This window comes from Tyto alba, unplaced genomic scaffold, assembly GCF_018691265.1.
Source record: "Tyto alba isolate M040663 unplaced genomic scaffold, T.alba_DEE_v4.0 Super-Scaffold_1000006, whole genome shotgun sequence".
NCBI classification, from domain to species: Eukaryota; Metazoa; Chordata; class Aves; order Strigiformes; family Tytonidae; genus Tyto; species Tyto alba.
Window position 1 is genome coordinate 17235391 of NW_024881272.1, and position 24733 is coordinate 17260123.

Below are 24733 nucleotides of genomic sequence, written 5' to 3' on the forward strand. Positions count from 1 at the left end.
CTAATTGTCCTTTTATGTAGCAATTTTTCATGTCTTCAGTCCTTGAGCTTCATATACATCAACCCTCATCTGAGTTAGATATTAGTTTGTAACTAAAAATCAGTGTTGAGCAAATCTTGGAAATATTGAACTTTTTAAGACACCAGGGGAAGCAGTGTAAAATTTGAACTATGGTCAAGGATGCCCAGTACCTAACAGAGTTGGCTCCAAGGACAAGAATCAGTTCTTAACCAACAGCAGTGAAAATAATTTGGCTGGGATCAGACCTGTGTACAAAGAATTTGATTTTGCCAAGACTTGTGCACACATCTGACTTCACCCACTTGAACAGCTCTAGTGGCTGTTCATTTGAGTGAACTTAATCTGTTTAAATTAATCTTTGCAGGATTGGGACCTAAATGAGTATTAAAAATAATTGGTTGGTTTAAGTTTCAATCCCACTTTTAATCAGCGCTCTGGAATTTCAGCTAGCGGAAATCTAGTAGACACATAGTATGCATTGAAATACATATGCTGCATTTAGTGATGTAGAATATTAATTTTCTTCTTTGTTGAAGGGACTTCCCCCACCTCCGCATCTCTCTCACGGAGATTTTGCATCCTACATATAGACTGAGAGTGATAAGAGAGGAGTATGTCATGCTCCAACATGCACAGCTTTTCAAAAATCATGTAAGTGGGTTTGGGCTGCCAACAAGCAGTCTGAACTTGTATTTTACTTGTTTCTGCAGTTTTTATAAGCCCGTTCATGGAAATATTTAATGTAGACTAAATAATTATTAGAGCAACCTTTGATTTACTTGCTAGAGGTCTCTTACATACAGATAATGTGGAAGTTTTGAGGCCTAGTCTTTGGGGGTGCTCAGCACTTCCCAGGATCTGGCCATTTACCGATGGATGGATGGATGGTATGTGCAGCAGAACTGTATGAATAAGACTGGTCCAAATAGGTAGAGATCAAAATTAAGTAGAGGTGGTAATGGTTTATTCTAGGTTATAAATTGGCATTTCAAGAGTAGATAAACAGTGTCTGAACTCTGTTAACACACCTCTTGGGTAGATGCAAAAATTCAGCAGTGACGATTCAGGGACAACAGCCTGATTGTAAATGAAGTCGAGGAGCAGTATGAAAAAAAAAAAACAAAAAAAAACACCCCCACTCCCCCCAGTAAGAAAGCAGAACTGGTACAATTCTGTTGAAACATTCTGAAACTCATCTGTGTTTCTCTGTATATCTGCATGGTCTCCATGTCTATACAGGAATATTTGCATATTTGGACAATAATAGGATTAGGGCTCAATGTGGTGATGGGACCTTTGCTGTATTAATGTTTGCAAAGTGCCAACAGTGCTAAGAATTTCCATGACTTTGAAAGGATATATAGGTGGAGAACAGCAGAGCAGCACAAACCTCTCCTTAAGAGACTGTGTCAGAAACTAATTCTCAGCTCATCTTTGCTGAAGGAGAAGATTACTGTCAAGCTGGGCTATGGATGGAAAGGCCTCACACCCGATGCAGCTTCCTTAATGATAGTTTGCTCCAAAATGCAATAGTTTTGACATTGTTGGAGTTTTGACGAGCTTAGAACTGTATTCTGTGCTGAACGACAGTTTCTGTTGCTTTCTATGACAGAGCAGTAACCCCCGCACGCCTCGGCCTGGTTTGCTCGGTGTACCTGACGGCAGGTGCGTGGTGCTGACTGAAACTCGCCCTGGCTGAGGCTGTTGTTTAGGGACAGTAACGGGGGGCGGCCCGGCCCTGCGCGCCCCCCGGCTCGGGCCGCCTCCACCACCCGCCCCCGGGACGCCCCCTCGGTGCTGGGGCTGCCGTTCATCCCGCCGCTGGCCCCGAGCGCCCGCTATTAGCTACAAAGCCGAACTAAATTAATTGCCGTGACGCTACGCCCGCCTGCCGCTTCACGTGTACGGCGGCGCAGCTGCCGCTGTCGCTGCTCCAGGCCGGGGCAGGGTGCCGCTGCCCTCTGCGGGGGCTGTCGCCCTTGTCCCCGCCAGCTGACCCCCCACTCCAACGGGGCTCTGTTTGTCAGCGGGCCGATGGTAACGCACACACACACCACCACCCCCCGCCCCGCCCAGGCCCGAGGCGCGGGTTCACGTGCGGGGCGGGGGCGGGGGCGGGAGTGGGAGGCTGTCAGTCAGGGCGCCGTCCCCGCCCCGCGGCCAATGGCGGCGCGGCACCGCCCCCCCTCCCCGCCCCGCCGTGTGCGCGCCGCTGCCGCGCCATGGGGTTACGGGGGGCCGGGCGGGCGGCTGCGCGCCGCCTCCGCGCCGCCTCCTCCCGCGCACCGCGGGCCGGGCGCTAGTGGCCGGCGCTGGGCGGCCTCGGCGACGGCTGCCCTCTCGCCCCGTCCCGTCCCGTCCCGGCCGGCCGGCGCCGCGGTGCCCATGGCGTAGCTGCGCTGCTGCGCGCCTGCCCCCGCGGGACGCGGCGTGGACAGACCTGCTGCCAGGTGGGTGCGGCGGCCGCGACCCTCACCCCGTCGGTTGGCGGCCCGGACCGGGCGGAGGCGCCGGGTGCCCCCTCCCCGGGATGCACCGGGCGTTGGGGCGGGCGTGGGGTGTGCGCCCCGCGACATGTCACCGAGCGGGGGGCGGTGGCGCTGAGCGCGACGGGAGGGTCCCCGGGGGGCACCGCCGGGCTCGGGGGTGGGATGGGCAGCGTCCGCGCCTGGGCGCGTGTGCGGTGAGGAGCGCTGGAAGCGGCTTGGCCGTGCGGGCTCCGTGTGGGAATGAAGTGGGAAGCTGTGGGGTGGGCTTCGGGCGAGTGAGAGCTGCAGGTGTCCCAGCGAAAATCATTTGTGTCGGGCTGGTTGGTACGTGCTGGGCGAGTTACTCACTGGCACCCACTGAAATCCTTCACAGATGCTAACGCCACTGTGCATGGTGGGGTCATCGTACCCTTCCTGAGGCCAGCTGGGAACTTAGTGATGCGCTAGCAGAGTGTAAATTCAGTGTATGTGAGAATAATACGAAGGCTAGTATCATGTCACTTCGTTACAGTTTCACTGAGGAGTTGCTGACTTGTGGGATTTACCATTGCATATTTTGCAGGGGCTGTACTGGAGTCGATTCACTGCAGCCTTCTGTGTGCATGTTTCCTAGAAATAGCAGTAATATCCTGTCAAAGTTAGATCTAAATTAAGGAACTTTTTTAACTTTCCCTAGTTTCAGATGCACTTGTAATTCCAAAGTTATTGTCACTGAAGTCAAATGGTATGGGAGGTGATACTTCTTGTCCTTTTCAAAAGAAAGGACTTCAGGTATAGCTGCATGTGTGGTAACGCCTTTTCCATTTGCTGTGGATGTAGCCAGATGTAAATCTACTTAGCTCTATTAAGCTGCAGCTGTTATAATATAATTGCCATCATTTATTATTTTCTTCTGAAATGTATGATCATCAGCACAGTTCAGTTCTCACAGAAACCTCTTGCTAGGGTTTGTAACCTGTTAGAGAGAGACTTGGGTGAACAAGTGCCATGATTTTGTTCTCAGAAGGAAACTTTCTTGGTTGGGTCTGTATTTATACCAAACTGGGTATTTACTCACTTTTTTGGGGGGGGTGAGGGCAAACAGGCTGATACTAGACCCCCTCTGGGGAGAAAACCCAAAGTGAGAGAGCCACCTGCTCTCTAATTGCAGGACCGATTAGGTTCAGCTCACTGTGACCTGGAGCACTGTTGCTATCATAGTCTCACATGTGGAAGACTTTGAAGCTACATGTGTAAATACGATTTCTTCCAGAGACAAAATCTGTTTATCACTTCTTGCTAGGAATACTTCATTTCCCTTACAGTCCCCATTTTCTCCATGAATGCCAGGGACAACATGAGTTGGTAGCTGGGTTTTAATTAGCACTGCACAGGTGTCCTGTCAAAGTATTTCCAACAAGAGTGTTAGCAAAATGTTAACGGAAGATGTTTATTAATCTGAAGGCTCCAGTTTAACCCATAAAAGCTTACAGGGCTTGAGTTCTAGCTGAGGAGGAGCTGCTCCTGTTAGGATGTGGACCTGGGCCGACACCAACCACTGCAGCTGGCGCTCGGCGTTCCCGGCTCGCAGGGGGAGGAAGGGAGGGACGGGTGTTGGAGGGGGGGGCAGGTTGTTGGCTTCCTTCAGCGAAGAGTCCTTTACTCTGAAACTTGCTTCCCCCAATTGTTTGCTATCGTCCAACCTTGTTAAGTTTAAAGTGACACTTCAGTTTTTTCTCTTCTACCATGCTTTGCCTCTCTGGGGAGGTCTTGTTTGGTCCTTGATTCTGATGCATGTTTTGTGTGTCCAGAGTCTCCTCTAGTCAGAGTATGTAAATGATATCTACCATGGATGTGATTTCTTTTAAAAAGTAAGTTTTCAATTTTTGTTCTTGGACATGCAAGATGTCTTTCAAGACCCCCAGCACCTTGATGCCTACCTCTAGGAACAGTGTTTTGAAGTTAATTGCTAAACCAGCAGGGGGAACACAAAACTTTCTGTCTGTGAAGTCTTTCTTCCTACCACAGTTGTGACTTGTTAAAACTTTAGGCCTACACTTTTGGTAGTATTTCTTTAGAAGATGATTGCCAATTTACTTGGAAAAAAAAAAAAAAAAAAAACAAAAAACAAAAGCAAAAACAAACAACCCAAAACCATGCACTGGAAAAAACACATTATTTTTGAAAGCTTGTTTATTAGTTTGCTCTAGCAGGCATGTCTCCTACCCTTCTGAATGGAATTTTTGTCGTATTAGCCAGAACTGAACTTGAAAAAATACTAAAGGTTTATTTGAATAAATTTCTCTTTGAAAATGCTTGAGGTGAATTAATTAAGCCCAATAAATGATATTTTGAGTAATGCTATAAAGTTTTAGATAATGAACTAGGCAAAATATTTTCACAGTAAAACTATTACTGTATCACATTTATGATTGTATATAGAAATCTTGAGAGCTAAAGTTGAATTGCAAAAAAGTTGTTTTCTCACAAGAAACTATTCCTAGTATTTAGGGTTTCCATAAGAGAGAATATTTTTAGATATTCTCTTAGGTTTTAAGAAGTCATTACTAGCTTATTTTTGTAAAGTTCAACTGATGCTCCCAGCACAGATCAATAGTGATTTTTCTTTTTGATTTGTATTGGCATAACAGTTGATGATGTCTTTTGTGCCAGGAATACTGAATGTAAAGGTTGCTGCCAACAAAGATTATCTGGATGCCTTGCATTGATCCATATTGCCTTCTAGTCTGTGAAGTCTGATGCAGCCAAATGGCAAATACTCAGGGTATGGGTGTACAGACAGATTGCTGAATGCTAAGTGAAAAATGGGAACTTGCAGCATGTCAGCTATTCCCAAATGAGAGCCAGGGAACTGTCTCTTACCCTGCAGTAAATGCAAGAGATCTTTCTGCTTACACCTGGGGTTAAGATGTATTTCAGGAATGGTGGGGTGAAAACATGCCTGGGAGCATTTGCCACAGAGTAGCTGATTTGCTGCTTGAGAGTGGTAACAATTGTATATTCTGGTGGCATTAGGTCTTACATCAAGTGGAGACAAAATGTAGTTCAACTGAAATTAAAGTCCCCAGTCAGGTTTAAAGGAAGAGGTGTAAGTTCCTATGGCTCTGGAGTGGCACTGGCTGTGTACCGAGGTACTAAATGAATATGAATTTTCTTCCCGTTGTTTCAATGACCAGGTAAATATGTATTCCAATGGCCACACGTTCTTCTCTAAGAGCATTATCTGACGTTGCCAGATACTGAAGGAACAAAAGGACACATGCTAAGTAAACACTGGTGATCTCCCTCTTCCATCACATTTGTGGAATCACAAAACTCTCTCCCCTATACGGTTCTCTGAGATGCTGAAGTACATAGTTTGTAAGGTCAAAGTGGGATTTCTTTTTTAATGTTATTTGAAAATAGTGCTAAAGCTTTGCCTAACTTGACTTATAGTTACTTTGTTTGATATCTCCAATAACAATCTGCTAATATTTAAGACATGAATTATCAAGGCTTGGGCAATTTATGTAGATCTCAGAAAATAGTCTGTGGGGTACAGATTGCAAATATCTTTGCAGTCGCATTACTTTTGATCTAGTTCTACAAAATATTTGTGTATTATAAATAGGCATTACTTCTATAGCAGTAATATTTGTGGTGATTAACTGCGGTATGCTAATTTCTAGCCACTTCATGAATAGAAGCATGTTTTGCCATAAAAACGTACTAGCAAAGAAGTAGTGCAATTGGAATTGCTTTATCCATAACTGTGGATTCACATTTTTATGTGCTGGAAGTCATCCAATAGAGCAGCACTGCTTGCGCTATTACAGCAACTATTAACTCTATGGTAGCCAAAATGAAACAGATTTATACATCTCTGGAAATCACTGAAAGAGGGACTTCAAAGCTGCTACTTACTATATATCCCATATTTTTTATTTCCACTCTGTCAAAGTAGAATTTTTTTTTTTTTTTTTGAAAGAATATCCTTTATGACCTTGAATATCTAAATGGTCAGATTTGTCAAGTTCAGCAGAGAACATTTTACATATTGCGTTCCAAGTGTTATTGTTGGATTGTACTGCTTGCAAATAATTGTTTGGCAAAACATGCTGGTTTATGATGTATTTATATGAATTTATTGAGGAAAATTTGAAAATCATTTTTTCATATTCATTCTGTGGACAGTAGTTTAAAATGAGCTTTTCTTTAATAGTCTGTCTAATTTCAGTATACTAGTTGGCCAAGTTCAGATTTTTTGTTTTTCTTTCTGTTGCAACATGTTGTAAGATTTTGGAAGTCAGCTGGAAAGGTTCCCTCTTTTAAAAAAGTTTAGTTGTGACCTTGCAAGAGACCTGTTTAGACTGCAGAAGAATAACTTCTCTAGAGGTCACGGGACTGAAACTGGTTAATTACATGTATAGGTTGATTTTCTGCACAGTAAGCAATAGGGGCTGTGATACATAAGGTATCATTTGTGATTTTGAAAAAGAACGGCAACTCACTTATACTCAGATTTTCTGTGTAAGCACAGGCATTTTCTGTTGGAAATCAATGAAGGTTCATTGTGTGAATCAGGGACGATAAAAAAAATCCCAAAGTATCCAGTGAGCTTACTGTATAGTATAGGTCTGCTGAATCCATGCATTTCTTTGCCAAGAAGCTGGAGGTGGATTGCAGGCTGATATGTCCTCTTTTGTCTTGGATTTATAGAGGTATTTTTTTTAGACTATAGCTGCATTTGACACAATGTGATTGAGAACTATGGTAGTATTTTTTTCATCAATGCAATACTTTGTTTTTAACAGTGATTTGAGTGAAGCAAAATTCTGTTTTGATTTACAAAACAGCTATTAAAGTATTTGAAAAGATTGGCCTTTTCTTATATTAAGGCTATTACATCAATGGACCAAGTCACTCCTCTAGTATGTACAGCTTGTGTTATGTGATGAATTAGTTCCTCCCTCCAGTGTTTAAAACGACAGGGATTTCTGAATAGTTGTAGATCTGGTGGTTTAGTTCACTGCAGTGGTGAAGTGTAGTGATTTCCTTCTGGCATAGAAGATGCACAAATTATGTATATGAATATAGAAATTTATTGTGCCCTTCTACCTCCCTAAACTTGTATTAGAATCTTTTTATAGTCTTTGTGTATACATCTAATATAAAATAATGAAAGGCAGGAGATTCCGTATGGTAAAAATTACATGGGAGTATATCTTTATTCTGAGTGGAACGTGCCAATGATGAGTATCTTGATTGAAATAAATCCTCATCACAGTGCCTATAGTTGATAATTTTTATGAAAAAAAGTTTCGCCTCAACTTGAATGTGTTTCTCTGGCTAACAAATTAAATTACACTGGTTATTTGGAAGACAATTAGGGAGAGGGTAGGTTACTCCTACACAAAGGGAAGCTCCTTTTGACTCATGGTTTTAACTGTGTAGCACTTTAAGGTCTTCCCTGTTTGTGTGGGAGAAGTTTCCTATCTTATACATGTGCATCTGAAAATTTAGTTGCTAACCGCTAACTTTTGATAAATGTGTTTATCTTGTCTGGCAACCTGGAGCAATAATCTATTAATCTACCTGCTTTCTAGAGTATGCCTTATTCCAGAGAGCAAAATTAAATACACACTGGTTTTGGTGTTTTTTTTTTCCCCAGATACTTACATCTTATAGTTTCTTATGGCTGGCGGCAGTGGGGAGGGCTGATTTGTATCACCTCGTCCAATTCCCATGTAATGGAAAATGCTGGTTTTCAGTCCTGTTCAATTTACTGACCACCTTCTGGCACCACTCCTCCCCTTGCCCCTCAAGAGGATGGCTTCCTTATATAGCAAATTTATGTTGAATGCTATGATCTTATTTTTCATTATTACCCCTTATGGGTTTCTCACAATTATCCCAGAGAATTTTGGGTATTTGTAGGCAATGGTTTCAAGAACACTTTTCTGAATTTCAAGATTTTAAATCCAATAGAACTTGATTTAGCTTTTTTCCTGGTAGGAAGATTCCAGGTAGAATATTTCTAAGGTTTTGCAGTTTAGTCTTGAAAAAAATAACAGCATTGAGCATTCACTGACAGAATAAGGTACTGAAATCATTTACCCTGAGAGGAAGAAGCCTTGATGAGTTGTTGGTAACTTTCCATCCTGCTATGGCTCCTTCTTCACAAGGAGATGCCTTCCCTAGCGTTATATCTCTCTTGATAGGTACATTAGAGCTGTTAGCTGTTTAGTTTAGGTGTGCAATTAGAAACTGAGCCAACTAAAGCTTAAGATAAATGAAATTTGTGTGAGGTTGTTGGCTGCTACTGTGTTTGTGAAAAGTAAGATAGTCCAGTGCCAGGAAACCTATTCTGTTTCTAATTAGAAACCGTAAAAAAAAAAAAGAAAAAAAAAAAAAAAGTAATTAGGCCAAAGAAATTTAACTATGAGGAGGAAAGGTTGTAGAGATTTGCTTAATGCAATTCATGATCTTCTTGTTCAGCCTGAAGATTCCTATGCACTAGGTATGTTTTTGTTTTGGGGTAAACTTTTCATAAGCAGCAAGTCCCATTTAAAAAACGTGAGCCTGGCTCCTGTTAGTTGTTGTGGGATATTACTGGTCGAGCTCATTGGGAACCTGAGTTTCATTTAAATGTAGATTTGAGACTTATAGATTTCTTGGGCTGCCATGAAGTCTTTATGTATGCACATATAGAAGTCTAGAAGTCTGCTCGCTTCCTCCTTCTGCTACCTGAATGTTCATCAGGAAGATGGCATGTAATTGTGACACTGGTATTCCCTGGTAAGAACAGTGAGTTTTTTTTCATCCATCTTCTAACTAGAAGACAGAACTGCCTGAAGTAGTGTTGTCTCAGGTAGGTGTTATGAGCGGGCTGCTGTGGCCATGTTGAGGTCCTGTTATGACTTTTTTGCATGTGAAAAGAGCAGACTAACTGCGAGTTGTACAGAAAATACATGACTAAAGCTGGTACTAGATTGCAGATTGCTCGAGCCATTATAGTACAAGAACCGTACAACATCCCAACATCTTGTTTTCTCCACTCCCTTTAGAGATGCTCTGATGTAGGATATCCCCGAGGGATTTACTTTAAAGTAGAAAAGTTCTGTTTCGGTACTCAAGATCCATGTAGGGTGTTGGTCTTGTTAAACTCTGTCATCCGTGCCATGTGTGCTCCCTTCTGTAGAGACTTGGTAACCTCTAGGAATTTCTGCTGTTGTCCAAAAAGAATCTGTTCCAGTCTCCTTCTTGTGGAAGAGTCTTGTGTACTCCTTCCACTAAAAGACTCACGAATGCACTTCCTTCCCTTCCACCTATTGAAACCCTCCTACATCCTGATCCTGTAAGAGGCTATTCTCTTGTTTACACTGGGTAAGCAAAAATCTTGCCCCTCAGCCTATAAAGATTCAGCTGCATCCCTCCCTGTGTTTGGGGGAAGGGAAGTCCTGGGAACATACAACAGTATGATTTTTATCCTGTTTCTGTAAACTGTTTCTTACTTTTGTGCTATATTGTGCAATGATTATTCAGCTGAAACTTCCACAGTGTCTGGTGTCACGACTTTTTTTTTTCTGATCTAAACTCCCAGCAATTCAAGTCAGGTGATTAAAAAAAAAAAAAAAAAAAAAAGTTGGGAAGCTGAAGGGAAAGTTGGTTATGAAATGATACTGAGAATAGACACCCTCATCCAAACTGGACCTTCGTGCTAGCTGTGAGTGAAATACATACCAGGTAACAAAATCAACCCCAGTAAACCGTTAGTAAAAAGGTGGAATGGTTTCACATCTTTTATGGACTCATTTGTGTGTATTTTGTGGCTTCCTGTAATTTGGCAGGCTACATTGTAATACATTAATAAGAAAATAAGTAAACAAAATGTTAAAACAAATGTCACATGGAATAGAGGGGCACAATTGCTAAATGGCATAAAACATCTTCCCTTGGCACTTGTCCAGTTCCCATAGCCTTTAACTGGGACTTGTTGAAATGTCCCATTACAAGCACAGCAGCATGTGAACTGCAGGACATTAGAGTTACTTTTTTCCTAGGCTTTTGATATGTCAGGATTTTTAGTTTTATTACTATTCATGTATTCCCTGAAAACAAAACCACTTTGTTGTTGTCCCCTTAATAGTTTATGAATAAGTTACTGTTTTGAGTTCTGAATGGTGGAACCTCATGTATATGCCTTGGATATAGCCATTAAAAAAAGAGATACAAATTTGCAATTCCACATTAATATTTGCTAACACTATTAGCCAGCTTTCTGACCTGCACGTGTGCAAATCACGCAGAATTGACAGAGGATAAATGTCATGTAATGAAAAAGGAAATGCATATTTAATAGGACTAGGATATAAATAAACTCTTTCAAAAACTGTTTTCTTCCTAAGTTTATAGAACTGCATGTGTAGTTAACTGTGATTTTTTTTTTTTTTTTTTTTTTTTTTTTTAATTGAGCTTGGGTGTACTTGATTACAAATGATTGCCTTTTTCACGGAATGCATGTATTCATTGCATTTGCATAGGGGACCAACATGGACAAATGGGAGAAAAACTGGTTAAGTAAGCTACATGGTTGCCATGCGTAAAACAAACAAACAAAAAGTGAAAAAGCTTTGGCTGTGAAGGCCGCCTTGGATGGCCTAGAAACTTGGGTTCACGTTGCTATGGCAAAACAACACAAAGGGACAGATCCTGCTGGCTTCGCTCAAGTATCCCCGTTCACTTCGGTGGGACTTGTGATGTGTCTTAGAGGAGGAGGATTTTTGGCTCTGTCATAGAGAGCTGTGCAACCTCTGGTACCGTGCGTGGAAAGAGGAGGGAATTACCAGAGTCCATGGCGATAAGGAGAAGAGGAAGTGGAAGTTATTCTTCAGGCAGTAAAGGAAAAGGTTAGGCAATGAGGAGGATAGAGTTAAGGCAAGGGAAGAACTTGTATGGGAAATGTAGGTAGTGATTAAAGAAACAGATGGTGACTATTGGGGAAAAGGCTTAAGGGAACAGAAACAAAAGGAGAAAATAAAGCAATAAGAATCCAATCCAGCAATAAATGTGGCAAATTCCTATGCTATGGAAGCCTTTAATAGGAAACAGAAACACCCCCAAATCTGTGGCTGTGGCCACCTGCAGGCATATATATTGCTAGGTTGGACTGTGCAGAGAAGCTTTGAGAAAATAGTCAAAAATAAATTTAACAAGAGCAAAAAAAGTGGGTAAAAATGGAAGCTAGGAGACCACTGATCTCAAGTAATATGTAATGGGTATTTTGCTAGAAGGACAGAAACAGGCTGAATAGAAAGGTGCTCAAATGTTCTGAAGACAGAGCTTAATCCTAGTGCTTCTACTTGGTCATTTACATGTGTAGTTCTTCAGGCACTGTAGAGCAGTGTCCTGTCCCCATTTTCGAGATCAGTAAGCAGGCATGGGGATGGGATACCTTTCTGCTGGTGTCAGAGCAACACAGAACTTAATTTCTTAGTAACATCCATACCACTGTCCTGGTAGCTCCTGTGAGTGCTGGGAAATCCTTAGGGGAAAGGTGTTTTTTTAAGAGTAAGCATCATGCTTTTAGCTTCTGAATTCTTTGGTAATGTTGTAGTATTAAAGGTGACTTTTTAGTTCAAGGAATAGCATTAAAAATCCAGAAAAGACTGGAATTCTGTGGAAGATGAGTAGCACATTTTTACAAAGAAAAAGTATTTTGGTTAATGAAAGGTAGAGAGATACCAGTAGTGTACTGAAGTGATTTGTGCTTACTGCTGCTGGCCCTACCAAAGTCAGATTCTTTTAAATACCATTGAGTTAAGGAGCATTTGTTGTCCTCGAGCTTAGAGTAGCAATGAGATCTGTCCATCTGTGGCTGGCCACACTCATAGGCCAGTCAACATGTCCCAGTGTCTTCCAAAAGCATCATATTTTTCACTGGTTTCTTGCTAAGCTTTGTGCAGTAAAATTATGGAGATTAGGGGCTCCTACTTTAAATCAAATTCAAACTTCATACTTCCTCCTCTTCTTGTCCTCACATACTTAAAAATGTTTTTCCCCCCTTCCACTCCCCCAGTCTTCTTTCAAACCTCATGAAATCTAGTAGCACTAAGATCCTTCCTGATGTTCCTAGCAACACTCATTCTTGATTGCATCTGCAAAATGATACTTTTCAATGAGACAGGCTCTTATGTGCTTTTTAGACCCTCACTTTTATCAGGGCCCGTGGCCTTTATGACAGCAAACTCCAGTGAAAATTATCCCAGCAGATTCTGCCTCTTAGAGACTTCAGTGGCTACAGCTGCAGATGCCCTCTTTTGCCAGACTTTCTTGCAGCTTGTAGTAGTATAAAGTATTGGCATGAAAACTGTTCAGTAAACCCAAAGCTCTCGTCATCTTCTTTTCCTCTTCCTCGTTGGGATTTTTTGATTATACTTTTAATATGCCCTTTCGTGACCTCAGTTACAAAAATAGCTACCCAGATATACCCCAAAGGAAAAGATGATTCTCTCGGAAATTTCTTTTGGATCTCAAATTGACTAACAGTTGTGTTTACTTCTTGGGTAAATAGTTTAGGTTCCTGATCCTTTTGCACAGCTTTCTTCTCTTATTTCAAAGGAAATGTCCCCTATTCTGTGGACTGTTTCAACTTTTTCTAGTTTGTGGGTTTCACATACTCCTCTAGTGACAGCAGGTCACTGAAGCAAAATCTGACATGTTTTGCACCACCACTGAATTTTTCTCACTCTATTTCTTGTTCTATTTTCTCTCTCTATTTTCTTGTTTGTTTTTTTTGGTACTGTCAGATGCTCACATAATAGCAGCTTCATAGATGACTTCTGTCACAGGTGAGGATGATCAGGTTTTCCAAAATACTGACAAAATGCCTGCGTAGTAGGTTTATTCTTAAATGAATTGTTAGTAGCATTTTTGTGTGTGCCTTTTGTCTTGAATTGCTGCGGTGTAGCTGACAGTTTGGATATCATCCATCCTAAATTCATGAAACTCATGAGTTTCAAATTCTTGAAACTCATGTGAAAGTTTGTCACCTTTTCACATTGTCTTTGAAGATTTGAAATTTGCCCTTGTTTTTTAAGTTTGTGAATGTGTGTCCTCAACCAAGTGAGCCCTTTCTTTAGAAAGCTCTTCCTGATCTTCATTTAGGTCTCCATTATTCACCCTTTACAAGCAGGCAGACTCAGAGTAGAAGCCTAGGGCTTCTTGATCATATACCGGCTGCTCCAAGTTATACCTGGTACATGAATTGGTCAGTGGGTTGCGGTAGGAATCAAATTACTTTCTTGTTTTTATGTACAGATGGAAATGTGTGTGTATTCTCTCTCCCTTTTAAATCATCTTTCCAAATCAAAGTCAAATTGAAACTTCGCCTTTTAACATACTCAAGTGGTCGGCACAGAATGGGATTCTCAGCTGCTCTCAGCAGCATTGTTTTATCTCCAGTTCTTTCCCTGTGCTCCCTATTTCTGCACAACTATGTGCCTTATAAAAATGTCACTGAGGAATGAGAGGTTTGTGCTAATGGAAGGATGATCGCAGTAATGTCTTATATTTTCCTATTCAGTATATCACTGAGCATATGTGCTGTAGTTGCTCTCTTTCTAGTTTCTCTTTCATTCATTGCTGTTGATGAAATGGTTATACATCAGTAACTCCAGCTTCAGAATGCTTATTCATTGCTTGTTTGCACATATGGCATCTTGCAGGACATTATGATGGTCTTTATAGTTAAGACTGGCTAGAAATCTCATTATTTGCTGTATTTGATAATTTTTCTTTATGGCAGCATTTAAAAAATGAGTTAGCAACCAAATACTCTCACTGAGTAGATTTAGGTTTCTTTTCATCTAGAGAAATAGCAACAAATGATTCCAGCTTATGTTTGATTTCTCAAATGATGTTCAATATGTGTTATAAATTCCGTATGGCTTGCTGTTTTGGCATTTAAACTGTTTGATTTGGATTTTCATGTTCAAAAACTTCTGTGTTAAAGGATTGTCCAACACTTGTCAACAATTTGTCATTTATATTTAATAAAGGTTGGCCGTAATTTACCACAAATTTCAGTATCCCTCATGGATTTGAGGATTTAGCTATATAACCTTACATTCTAGGGGGAGATGAGAGATACCTAGGAACTCACTGAACTCTTCCAGTAGGTTCAGGATGAATAATTTTCACAAGCTTTGTAAGGTGGACTATTGCTGCTTTAGGAGGCTATGTTGTTTGTCTTGCTATTAATGATAGAAATTCATTGCAGTGTCTTGTTACCTCAGTTGTGTTGTGTGGTTGGTAGTGCTGTAGTCTCATTTAATGTTTTTTTAGATGTATTGATCCTAGCAAGCACGGGGAAGAATAGTTTGTGCCAGAGAACATGCAGGTGGTGAAACATTCAGCCTCAGTAACGCTGATATGTTTTAAGATGGAATAAGCAAAATTATACAGAACTGATGTTGTTACATGAATGATATATAAGTAGGTATTCGCTCATTTCTCAATTTTTTTTTTTTTTCCTCTTAGATTAATATCTGTTCCTAAGTTCATGGGCAGTTTTAAAAAGGACAGTGCATAGAAGAGAACAAAAATGAAGTTTGGTGGGATTTTTTTGTGGCTAAGGCTATTTTAAGCGTCCCAGGATAGTTTCACAGGTTCTTGATTTTTGAGGTCAAGATTTTAGGTTGGTATGACTAAATATTTTCACAGATAGTGACAAGCTCATAATTTAATTGTGATGGAAAAGAATCTCCAGTTTGGGATATCTGATCGTACATTAATCGTACATAACTTTGTGCATAGCAGATAACAAGATACGCAGATCTTGTTTACACTATGCAAAGTGATAAGTGTACCTGTTCAGAATCAAAAGTAAGCTCCTCTTCCCCAGATTGAGTGACAGTAGGTAGAAGTTAAAGATTACTAGGTGGCATTACTAGAGTTACAGTTTCTCTAGAGGTTTCCTTCATTCACTGTTGTTGTCTGACAAGGGTTCTAAGCCACTGGAAGGGAGGCGATGAGAAGGTGCACACAGGGGAGAGAACCAGCTGCAGAATTCACACCTAAAATACCGTGTGTCACAAGCAAACAGGAAACAAAAGCAATTGTGCTTCTTACATGGGACTCTAAGCTTGAAAGAGAACTGCATGAAACCCCATGTTGTGATAAATACTCAGCTCCTTCCTTGCCCAACAGGTTTCTGGCCAGCAGCAGCGTGGGTGCTCCCGGCAGCCCGCAGAGCCGCGCCGGAGCTCTCCTCCCGCTCAGGCCGGAGCTGCTGCACCGCCAAGGCCGGGCAGAGGTGGTAGGAACTGGGCGCCAAGCAAAGGAGCTCGTGGAGGCCGTGGTTCTGGCCTTGGGCAGTCAGTCCTTTCTTGGTGAGCAGCCGCAGCTCCCTCCGCACACGGCAGTGTCGCCTCTGCCGAATAACCCGTGGAGAAACTCTGCGGAGGAGTTTCTGGTGTTTTCCTCGTAGCTGTAAGAGTGCTATCAGCATCTGTCTGTAAGTGCTGGGCTAGGTGCAGGTTTTTCTTGTGCAGGTTTTTGATCGTGCACAGCATGGCACATGCTGTATAACAGAGCCTAGCCTTTTGTCTGACTCTGTACTTAATTCCATTTTAATGTCAGCAAGAACTTTTTATATGGTGTTCATGTTGTCACGGTTAGGATTTCAGTCCTGATTCAGCATTTTGCTATTGCTTAGCCCCGTGATAGTTGTCTACATTGATCTGTGGTGAGTTAGTGGCTGCTGAGGCACCACCTGTCATCTGCTTCTGAAGGCTGGTAATGAAGTAAAGTAGACAAGATTTTTATTTGATTGAATGTGATACCAATGTTCTGGTTCTTTACCTACTTGGTCTATAGTCTCATTCCAGATGTCTAGATGGCTGAGAATAGATTTAAAAAAAAAAAACAAAACAAAACAAAAAACATAAGAGGATATTGTGAATCTAGTAAGGGTTTCTGCTCAAAAATCTGTGGTTAGAAATGTTGATGTTTTGTAATGCTTGCAGGCATCAGCTGTATCATCATTTATTTGTATATCACATTTAAGTTGTTTTACTAACCTGGTATATCATGTCTTGAAATCTCTTAAAGATTGTGAGCAGCTTTATATTTAGTGTCAAGTGGCCTTGAAAAGTTTTCAGAATTTGTGATACTGAGAAATGATGAGTTAAATTTATTGTGTTACCTGTAAACCAGCTAGAGCACATGTGTATAATAAAGATAGCAGCAGATAAATAAACAAATGTTTGTATGTCCCAGAGAAGGTCTGAATACTTAAAATAAGCATGTCTGAGGCCATGAGTACCACTGGCAGGCTTCAACAGGACTTCAGTATTAGTTGACAGAAAGGACTCTGGGGTTTCACTTCCAAGTAGATCATAACTTGCACAGTATATAACATGAAAGAGCAACAGCTGCAAAGAAGTGCTGAAATACAGGGGGGAAGAGTACTTAAGCTATCAGTACCTAGTGTATCTGGCAATATAAAATGCACTCCTGTAGTAGCCCTTTAAGAGAGAATTCAGTTTCTCTTGTTACAAGAGAGATAATTTTAAATATCTAGTAATATTTCTGTAAGTTATATTTGTATTAAAATGTATTTTTACTTATTTCTGTAGGCAATTAAAAGTCTGGAAGATTTAATTTCAAAACATACCACAAATTTCAAAGGAAGTAAATCTACATGAAGAGCTACAAAGGGAGTTGATTTGAGAAGATACAGCATTTGCAAAAATGTCTTCAAGTTGTGTGACTTCACTGTTTACTTTGATGATTTTGTGCTTTGCAGCTGCAGGTAGGTGTCGTCATGTAAATCATGTGTTCAGTGTAATTTATTGTATACAGTCAGAATTATTGATGAAAAATACTTTTTCATGCTGGAAAAATGTAGGTCAGCTAAAGTTTATATTTACATCAATGTTTTATATAAAACTATTGTGATCATAACTGTTAGTATGGTGATGTGTGAAACAATGCTGTTCCTATAAGAGCATTTTCTTGCACCAATCTTCCCCCTTAAAATCATTAATGAACTGTACTAGTAATGTAAATGATTTTGGTAATTTATTTATTTAAAAAAAACGGAATTGCATGACGCATATGTAGGGGAAGATTGCTGTGGAGCCTTTGGGAGTGGAAGCAGGGTAGCTTTGCCAGCACACGATGCTGAGGGTGAACTATTAGCTCTGTCAGGAGACTGGATTAATTAACCTGTGTGCAAGGTTGTGCTGGTGAAGCTGAGCTAGGGTCTCTCTACAGAGTTGGGCTGAAAGGGTGTACTCTCAGCTCAGTGCTGCCTTCAATCTGGAATTAAGTCCCAATTATTTTAGTTTGTAAAAAGAAAATTCTGACAAAATCCCAGAAAGGTTGATAATAAGTCACTGAGTCCGTCCATTCTTCCTGCTGTATTGGGATAAACTTCACCTTGGTTATCCCTGACAGTTGTCTATTCTGTTTTAAAGTTAGCTGTCAATGGTGATGGCAAAGACCTTTTAATAACAGTTGTCAGCATTACTGGAGGTCTCAGGTTAGGAAAATGCACTGCCATTTATGGGGATTGTTCCTGTCCCACATTTTGTCCTAGATAAGGATTTTTAAAACAGTATGTTGCAATAACTTGTGACAGAGGAAGGAAAGATCCGTGGAGTTCTAGTACCTAGCTTATACTGTAGTTTCTTCAAGTGCTGAAGTGATTCTTCTCAGTATGTTTGTTTGTCAAAGTTCTTCCTGTGGTTGCAAGGGGAAGCCTCTTCGTATGTGTCCAGCTTGCATACAGCGTGGGTCACTGGAGAAGAGGCCAAGTCAGTCAAAATGAGGTAGTGGGAAAAGTGGACAGTGGACAGATGGCTTGCTTAAATCTGAGATGTCCTCACTGTGGAAAAGATGACCAGCTTTGGAAGAGAGAGGGGTGAGCAATTAAATGTGTTACAATTTGGCTTCCTTTCATCGTCAGCATGGAAAATGATGTTGTTTCAAGCCCTTAAGCCTTGTGGGACTTTCTCTGGGGCTGACCTCCTTAAGGCATCCATCCAACATTCGTAATTTTGATTGTTTAATAGTACGTGATGCTAACATTTTGCAATAGCTTCATTACAGATGAACTTTCAGCAATACAGGGTGTGTCTGAGTGTGTCTGTGGCTTGAGCTGAGGATATGAATGCTGGTCTTGGCTGAGAAGAGTGATTACTTGGAGTAAATGTGAATCATTATAGATGCATAAAAATCTACTTTAAAAGAAAATGCAGTGTAGAAAAGAAAAAGTTTTAATTGATCACAATCTCAATTCCACTTTGCTTGCCTAAGAAGTCAGTTTACCTCTTAACACCAGCTTTAATTAAAAGCCATTAATTTAAAAATCTTATCAATATAATTCTACAATTATAAAGTTACTCAGTGTTCAGAAACCTTAGCGTGTCTGTCCTAAAGTTTATTGTGTTTTTTTTTTGGTTTTACTCCCCAGTTCTGTGTTTTCCTCTGGCAGCTATTCTTGAAACAAACTCTTAAAAAGCACTGTGGCCTTGGATTTGATCAGATGCTTATTCACAAGTCGAGTCATAGAGTGATTTTGGCTGGAAGGGACCTCTGGAAGTCTAGTCCAGCCCCCTGCTCAGAGCAGGGCTAGCTTCAAAATTACTTCTTTCTTGGAGACTGATTCTTCCCACTTTGGGAAGAAGATAGCTGAAGAGAGTAGAAAGGGTCACAGTTTGTTAGAGGGAGGTGAGGAAGTACTATCACTGTGGTTTCTAGCTGTGCCTGTCTTGTGGGTTTTGGTTTTCTTCCATGCTTCCTATTTTTGCAATAAAATCTTAAAGAGAACAACTAGTTAATGTCCTTTACCAAGTATCATGAGTACAGTAAGATAAGAGCAATAAGGAACTGATGGGCTCTGATGAAGGAGAGGGGAGAGTGAGAGAGGTTTTAGGCAGATACAATTACAGCTGAGGAAGGACAGCTGTCTGAAGGTTTAGATAGAGCTTTTGCAACATTTCTCTATTAGCAGTCACTAAGTCCTGTTAACCCAAACAGTTTTACTTTAAATGCAGGAAGCTTGTGGCTGTAGGTGAAACACAGATGGAAGCAAGCAACGTGTTCTAGTTGTGTGTGGAAAAAGCTGTGGCAGGTGCCCATGAGCTGTTGGTGTGATGGCCAGGGTACCACAGGCTTGGCTCTTAATTGCCAGTGTACAGAACCCACACTTTTTCAGGCTTGAACCACTAACATACTAGTATAAATAAAACTGGGAAGTATAAATAAAATAAGAAGTATAAATAAAATCCCTGTATGCCTGTGGTGAAGCCTGGGGGAGGCAGGGGGCAGCATGCCACCTCCCTAGGGTGTTGATTTTTATATATTGAACCTTTTTTCAGTTTACTCTTTATTTCTGAAGTAGTGAGTCTGCTGCAGGAGAGCACACCTTTCTTTTGTTTGCCAGTCCTACACTGACAATGTTCTTACTGTTTTAGGTTTTCTTGCTGACTTTCCAGTATCTTCAGCATTGTTATTTTTTCAGGTGTAAGTGATCATCTAGACAGAATCTGTGGTGGCTGTTTTTGTTTTGTTTTGTTTTTCTTTTCATTCTTGCTTTTTAAGGTACTAATGTGTTAATTCAAAAAAACCTGAGTTAGATGACATGGTGCACAGCAGTGCATATTCAAACCTGAGCCACAGAACTGCATGTTTTTCATGCTAATAGCTTAAAGAATACACCTCACTAACTTTGCATTGAAAATGGTCTGTATAAATATTCAAAGAATATTTGTCTGTTTCTCTACCTCTTCTTACTGCCTGATGTAAGTAGCTAAATGCTTATCTGAATCTGATGTACTTTTAGCTTGTACATAGATTTCTTGTAAGCTCACTTATACAGCTTCAATTGTACAGAAAAAGACTGAAAAGAGAACCTTAATTACTGTGAGATTTTCTTCTTCCCTATGGAAAGTCCAAGGTGGGATGGAGAGGAGATCAGCTGGCAAACTACCTGCCTGTCTGAAGGAATTATGTTTTTGAAGTGGGCTTAAACTAAGTTTAGCCTGGCAACCTGCAGTAGGAACTCCACACAAACATTCAGAACTGCATACGCTACAGCCTTGGATAACCTCATAAGCAAGCCTAGCTTTGTTGTCTTGGGAGCAAAAATATTCTGTCCTAATGTGGCTTAAATCAAAGGCTGAAACATATTTATTTTACTTGCTGCCAAATTTGTGCAGTTGGGTATATCATGTCGGTTTTGATAAAATGTCTTGGAGGCCAGCTGGAATTCATACCTGTCCTAGACACAGAGGGTGAAACCTTTAACAAGATATGTTCAGCCATGAAGGAATAGGAATTTTTTTTTTTAACTTCTTTTCTTCTTTTTTCCTACCTGCCTGTCCTGGGTTACGACACTGCCTTATGCTTCAGCTGGAAATAAGATAGAAGGGAGATACAGGCTGTGGATCTGCACTGGCCAGGGGTCTCATTCTGGCCTTCTGGGGTAGATCCTCTGGTGGTGCTGTGGCATCTGATACCAACCAGAAGTTGCCCATGCAGTTATGTTCTCTCTCCCTCAAATGCCTGGTCATTTGGTGTTGCCTGTGCTTGCCTTGTAGACACCTCTCTCCTTGTAACACAGTTTCATGGTTGTGGTCAGGCTGATGGAGAGACTGTAAGAATGGGATATACTGAAGAATTTACCCATTTTCTATAATACTGAGCTTATAGGTTTATCTGCTCACATTAGGTTGGTCTGCATGGTTTTCTTTCAACAGCTCTTTATTCCCTGGTTCTCTACTGTATTGTTAGTCTAGCTTTTTTTTTTTTTTTTTCTCTTTCTACATACTTGTTCTTATAAGTAATCTTATGTTCTTCAGAGCATGTGTGCTTCATTTTCAATAAGGCTGTTTGCTTGTAAGCTAATGTATCTTTTGGATCTGTGACCCCAAATATAGTGGTGATGGGTACCGTGTTAATCAGCATAATGACAGAAAGAAACAGGCCTTGTCATGACATATTTTTTTTTTAAAGAGGACCTTCCCCTGCCCTTGAGAACTGTGTTTCCAAAGCAATATAGGATCCTTCAAAGTATAATTTAAAGTCCTTCCACTGGAAGGTGTAGGATGTGATCTAAAAAAACAAAAACAAAAAAATGCCAGGAGTCACTCATACATTTCCTTCCTTTTTAAACAGTGTTTGCTGGGTATTTCCCAGATGTAATTAAATTGTAAGTTTTATTTTTTCCTCAAAATATTTGTTGCCAGAGGTGTGGCATTTTTTGTTTGTTTAAATTGTGGTTAGAGGTTGAGAACCAAGGGACAGAGTTTGGCTCTTGTATTATTTGGACTGAAGTAAAGCACATTCTGGTTGCAACTTCTGAATGGATAGATATTTCACTCTCCACCTCCCTTTTCATTCAGTTTTTTCATTCTGGGGTTGGAACCAGATGATCTTTAAGGTCTCTTCCAAACCATTCTATGATTCTGTAATCAGCCAACTTCTGCCTCTCTTGAAAAACCATTCAGTCCTATCCCTTATGGTTTGGATAGTCAGTCTTTTAGAGGATGAGATGAACCAGTACTCAGAACATTTAAGGACTTGCAAGCTCAGAGAAGGTTTAGAGGAGCAGAGGGCTGGTTTGTGTCCTGTGCTTTGCTTGTCTTGTGTCTGTGCCGCTGCCACACTTCAGGTTGGAAAGCCTAGGAGCCCTCCCGCAAGGGCTATAGCGGAATGGCCGTGCTCTTTTCCTGAGAGCCTAGCGTGCTCTCAGTTCTGAGAAATACTAATTAGGAGTCACTGACTAGCTTTCAGAGGTGGAAATTGTTCTAATTTTTTTTAATCCTTTCAGCACTTTAAGATGCCTCAAATCATCATTAATGTCAGATGTTCATCTGATGAATTCCTAAATTCGTGTTGGTGAGCTTGGTGGGATAACTTTGAGAAGCCAAAATGTAGATTAAAAATTGGTAGTTAATCTTAATTTCCCACAAAAAGAGGGTAATACCTTTAAAGCAGTAAATGATATTTTTAAGTAAGCAATTTAGATACAAAGACTGATCAAAACTGGGAAGTTAGACTAAATCTGCAGGTCCTCTAAATTAATGTTTCTTCAGCTCTGCTGTTTAGTGATCTGTTCCTGTGTAAATTCACTTTTCAGTCTGGTCTTCTGTCTGTCTCTAAACCAGCTCAATTGAGTCAGATCCTGTGCTGTTTCTGTGTGGTTTATGCATAAATAGTATTTTTATCATCTGAAACCACATAAAAATTCTGAAGAACTTTGAATGTTGGGATACAGAGAAAGGTTATGTATTTTAGAAGAGGTAATTGTATCACAGATTTGAATGGCTTGAACTCATCAGACTGCATTTTTCCTGTATCAGCAAAGCTCTGTAACTAAAAAGAGTTGAATTTTGGCAGAGTTCTGTACCCATGTGGAGTAGTAGGATGTGGGATTGTGGGCCCTGATTCAGCAAAACAACTGAGTGTATATCTAAGTGCTTTGCTGAACCGGAGCATTTATCAGTAAACACGAAAGTCTGGTTCTTTGATTAAAACTGACTCTGGGCAATGCCAAAGGAATTCTAAGAAATATCAAGCCCATGATGCAGAACTTGAATTGTATAGATGCAGGCAAATGGCAGCATTACTGAGTGTCTCTGGAGGGAAGTACTCAACTGATGAAAAGTAGTTTTGTGGAAAATTTTATGGTGTGGAATGGTGAATGGCATTAATCTTTGTCTTTCTAAGGAAATTTATTGAAGTTTTTTTTTTAAGATAAACTTGTCTTTAACAAGTTCTAAGCATCACATAATTATTTTATAAATGCTGTGCTAAAAATAATTCTTTTGTTTTCTGAAGGGAATTGGGATTTTGTGTGTGGATCTTCTAATATCCTTTCTGTACTGTAGGCCCTGATTAACTCTTTCTTAGCTTCTCCGTTTGTCATTTATTTTAAAAATAACAGACATTCTTGATTTCCTCTTTAAAAAAAAGTGAAAAAGGCGTATTTAGTTAACTAGAGATGGCATTTTTGTCTTGTCTCATGTCATGGGGAGGTATGGAAGTTTTCTGAACTCAAGGGTCTGTGGAGTAAAGTGGTAGGTACTCTAGGACATACATAAACAAAATTGTCTTCTAATTAATATGTATTTGTCTTTTAATTTTTTTTCTGTTTTAAAATTATTCTCCCATCAAAATTACCTCAGCTGTTGACATGTTGAACCTGCTTACCTTCCTTCTACAGAATTATAACTTTATTTTGTGCTTGCTTGTTTCTTTTGCTGCAAAATAATATAAATTCTGTCATGTGAACTAAGGAGGGAATGTTCAAGTGTCAAACAGCAGAGTTTTATCTGTTACCACAGTAAGAATTAAGCTCCAAGGGCTGTGGCACCCCAAACCCAGCATTCCTGAATGTGATCCTAGGATGTCTCAACAAAAAATGGAGTATCTGCTATTAGAAAAACAGTTGTTACTTTCACATGAAAAATGTATTGAGTTTCTGCAAGTCTTTTTCTTTTATAAGCTTTTCCATTTTTCCACTAAAATATATTTGCATGAATCAATGCTGTTTTTTTACTACTGGTAATGCTACATTGTACAGAGGATATAGGGACCAGATATATTTCTTTCCAAAGAGGAGAAATAATTGCATCCTCTGTAGGTAATGACAATAAAAGGAACTGAAGTTCCTCAGGCAGTAAGTCATAGGGGAGATGAATTTGGAGTGAAAAAAAAACATTTAGCACAAAGACTCTGTGCCATGTTTCATTACCTGAAGGCATTGAGTTGGATTCCTCTTTGGTGTAAACGTGTTTTAAGTTTCAGTGAAATTCAGTGGAATTTCACCAAGGATAAATTTTGACCCCAGGTGACAAAAGCAAAGTTTTAAAATAATTCCATAAAGTGCAGCTGCTTCAAGCACAGTGTGCTTTTCTTCAAATTTTTAAGTATACTTTATAGAAGATGGAGCTATTGTTCAGATATTTGGCACCTACTACACTGTGAGACTTGCTAGTAGGCAGTTAATAAAAAAGGGATTTTACCTGTCAGTGATGGAAAGATCTAAACTGAAAATGTCATTACTGTCATTATTGGAAGCAGTGCATAGAAGTAGTAACAAATAAAGGAATGCAGGGTTAGATGATAGTAACATTTGTAAGATTTGTTGCTGTTGTACCTCTTCAGCAAAGAGTTTGCTTTCCTCTGGAACAGGTTTGGTGTTTTGGTGGTGGGGTTTTTGTTGTTTTGTT

General features: G+C 40.3%; 1 protein-coding gene across 2 annotated transcripts in view; it reads left to right on the forward strand.

The window, feature by feature from the left end:
* The first annotated feature begins 2267 nt into the window (after positions 1-2267).
* TGFBR3 (transforming growth factor beta receptor 3) overlaps positions 2268-24733 on the forward strand; it is a 124712-nt gene continuing 102246 nt past the window's right edge. For both annotated transcript variants that reach the window (XM_042805405.1, XM_042805415.1), the window contains exons 1-2: positions 2268-2471; positions 17129-17304. In XM_042805405.1, coding sequence (XP_042661339.1) covers positions 17244-17304 — 61 coding nt within the window. In that variant the 5' untranslated portion in view covers positions 2268-2471; positions 17129-17243. The remainder of the gene's footprint in view (positions 2472-17128; positions 17305-24733) is intronic.